This window comes from Lolium perenne, chromosome 2 (assembly GCF_019359855.2).
Source record: "Lolium perenne isolate Kyuss_39 chromosome 2, Kyuss_2.0, whole genome shotgun sequence".
Classification (NCBI taxonomy): domain Eukaryota; kingdom Viridiplantae; phylum Streptophyta; class Magnoliopsida; order Poales; family Poaceae; genus Lolium; species Lolium perenne.
Window position 1 is genome coordinate 53,565,431 of NC_067245.2, and position 2,477 is coordinate 53,567,907.

At 50.5% G+C, this 2,477-nt stretch overlaps 1 protein-coding gene across 1 annotated transcript; it reads right to left on the reverse strand.

Moving 5' to 3' along the window:
* Positions 1 to 1,234: 1,234 nt before the first annotated feature.
* On the reverse strand, positions 1,235 to 2,264 carry LOC127322795 (fasciclin-like arabinogalactan protein 2). Its single transcript, XM_051351200.1, has one exon. The coding sequence runs from the start codon at positions 2,262 to 2,264 to the stop codon at positions 1,419 to 1,421; it is 846 nt and encodes a 281-aa protein (XP_051207160.1). The 3' UTR covers positions 1,235 to 1,418.
* Between the last annotated feature and the right edge of the window lie 213 nt (positions 2,265 to 2,477).

Below are 2,477 nucleotides of genomic sequence, written 5' to 3' on the forward strand. Positions count from 1 at the left end.
TTCTTATTCGAGCAAATTTTCAAATTCAAGCAAAATTTAAATTGGAGCAAATTTCAAATTTAGGCAAATTTTAAATTCAAGCAATTTTCAATTCGAGTACATTTTAAATTTGAGAAAATTTTCAAATACAAGAAAATTTCAATTTTTTGTATTTTTTCCAATTTAAATATTTCTTATAATCTAAAAGGTTTCAGGCCTGATTTTTCCCAAAAAAAAATCACAATTTGGCTCTTCCGGGAGATATACGAAGTCACACTAGACTTTGCAAATATATCAAGTTGAGGGTCCAATATACCAAGTTTGCTAAAAAAAAATTTGGTGTGGACCATTTATACGAAGGTGCTGGAGCAACAATTTGGAACCAATATACCAAGTTTTCTGTTTATAACAATTCTAGCCAAATATACGAAGGCGGTTGGAGATGCTTTAATGTTGGTATTTTTAGTGGGGCAGAAATTAAGCCTCCCCTTCGGTGCATGTGGCCAAGCCCAAGAAGTGGCTTTCAACTTCTTGTTTGCCAGGCCTAGTTTCCTCCTCCGACATCGTCACGCGGGGTTCAAGATATGGAATTTGATGGCGTATTTGTTGTGCTGCCCTAGCCAGATTCTTTCAGTGGCAATGGATGTGTTGTTAGCAAGCTACGTACTTTGGAGGTCAGCAAAGTTGCTGATCGGCGATAGACCCGCTTCGAGCTCAGGTGAAAAGGTGATCTCTCCACTTTATGTTTGGTGGCTGCCACGGTTGGCGCCGAAGGCGAGTGGCACACGTTGATATTTTGCTTAGGGTTTTCTTCGGTCTAAATTTTCCTTTGTAGATGAGGGTTTCTTTTTTGCATAAGTTAGGGTTCTCCTATCTTTTCAGTTTTGTCATGTTGATGTTTACATGGCTTGATCTTTCCCAAAACAGGCTAATTTGATTTTTCCCAAAACAAGGCTCATAACAAGTTGGTAATTTGTTATTAATCCTAATTAATTTATCAATTAAATCTGTCTATCAAGAAATTAAGAACATAAGCCGGGATCAAAGAAGAGGCTCCTCTTCCGGCCAAGACTGTGACGTGAGAGTTGGAGCAGATGGAGCTTTCCAACGTGTAGGCCATCAGCTGATCATGTGGAGCAGGTCGAGCTCTCGAACAGGGAGGCGAGTCAGTTGATGCTGTCTTTGAATTTCGAAATCAGATCGCAAAAGGATGAATGGTTTCTTTTTCTAATTCTAGAATGGCTTAATTGTAAAATGTAGCCTCGATTTTTCTCTAATTCTAGAATGGCTTAATTGTGTACCAAGTCCAGCACATGTACACATACGGTGCCATGCAAAGCCTAGTATGCACACTAATGCAGGTGCAGCTGCGTAAAATTCCACAAGATAAACACCTCTTCATGGAACAGGGTGTCTTCCGTGCATCCCTGCTAGCTGCCTCAGTCGATGGGGATGAGGAATTCGGCGATAAGAACTCCGAGCAGGGCGCCCACCAGCCCCCCTGCGGAAGACATGATGCAGATCGGCATAATCCAGTCCGAGAAGGGGGCGATGGAGCAGCGCAGCCAGCCCAGATACCCGATGCACGCCACCGTGCTCGGCAGCAGCACGGTGTCCACCACGTACACGGCGAGCGGGGCCTCCTCCGACGCCGTCTTGGTCACCCATGCACCGCCGTTCGGGTACGACGGCGGCGCCGGCCACAGCGCGAGCGCGCCCCCTTCGTCGCGGACTGTTATGGCTTGGTTCTTCTTCGTCGCCGCGTCCTCCGCCAGCGTGTGCACCGACACATAGTTGAACCCCTTGAACCGCTCCCTGCCGTAGCACGCCGCCACGCCATGGTAGAGAAGGACGGCTACCCGGTCGCCCGCGGCGAGGCTTCGGAACGTGGGGTCGAACGCGGCGACGGCCTTGTCGTCGGGGCAGAAGACCGTGAGCCCGCCGCCGCCGAGGAGGTGCTCCTGGAAGATCTCGGCCGCGCTCGCCGTCGCGGAGAGGAGGCCCGCGAAGCTCCCGCAGCCGTTCTTGGACATGAGGCCCACGAGCCCCTGCCACGCGACGTCTGGGCAGAAGACCGCGAACCCGCCGCCGCCACCGAGGAGGATGCGCCGTTGGAAGTGGGATGTGTCGGTCGCGTTGGCCGTCACGTTGAGGAGGCTCACGAAGCTCCCGCAGCCGTTCATGGACACGTCTCGGAGCTTCAGCCGGGGCAGCATGGCCTCGTCGTCGCCGGCGGCGCATCCAGATACTGCGAGCACAAGAACTAGCACGAACAGTGCGGCCATCGCGGGCGCGCGCGACACAAGAGGCAGTGGAGCTGGACGCGTGATGACTGATGAGACGAGAGGAGACGACCTGCGTTTGACTGGTTTGGAAGGGCAGTGCAGTGGGAAGAAAGGAACAAAAAGTTGGAGCGATAAGTGTCGACCGCCTACAGGATATGGCTCGGTAAAAAGCTCATATATCCGAGCCCACAATTCTTACTCTCGCAGCGTGTG

What these genes read in the sequence shown, in the direction of transcription:
- LOC127322795 (XM_051351200.1), bottom strand. Translation starts at nt 2,264, where the DNA reads ATGGCCGCACTGTTCGTGCTAGTTCTTGTGCTCGCAGTATCTGGATGC.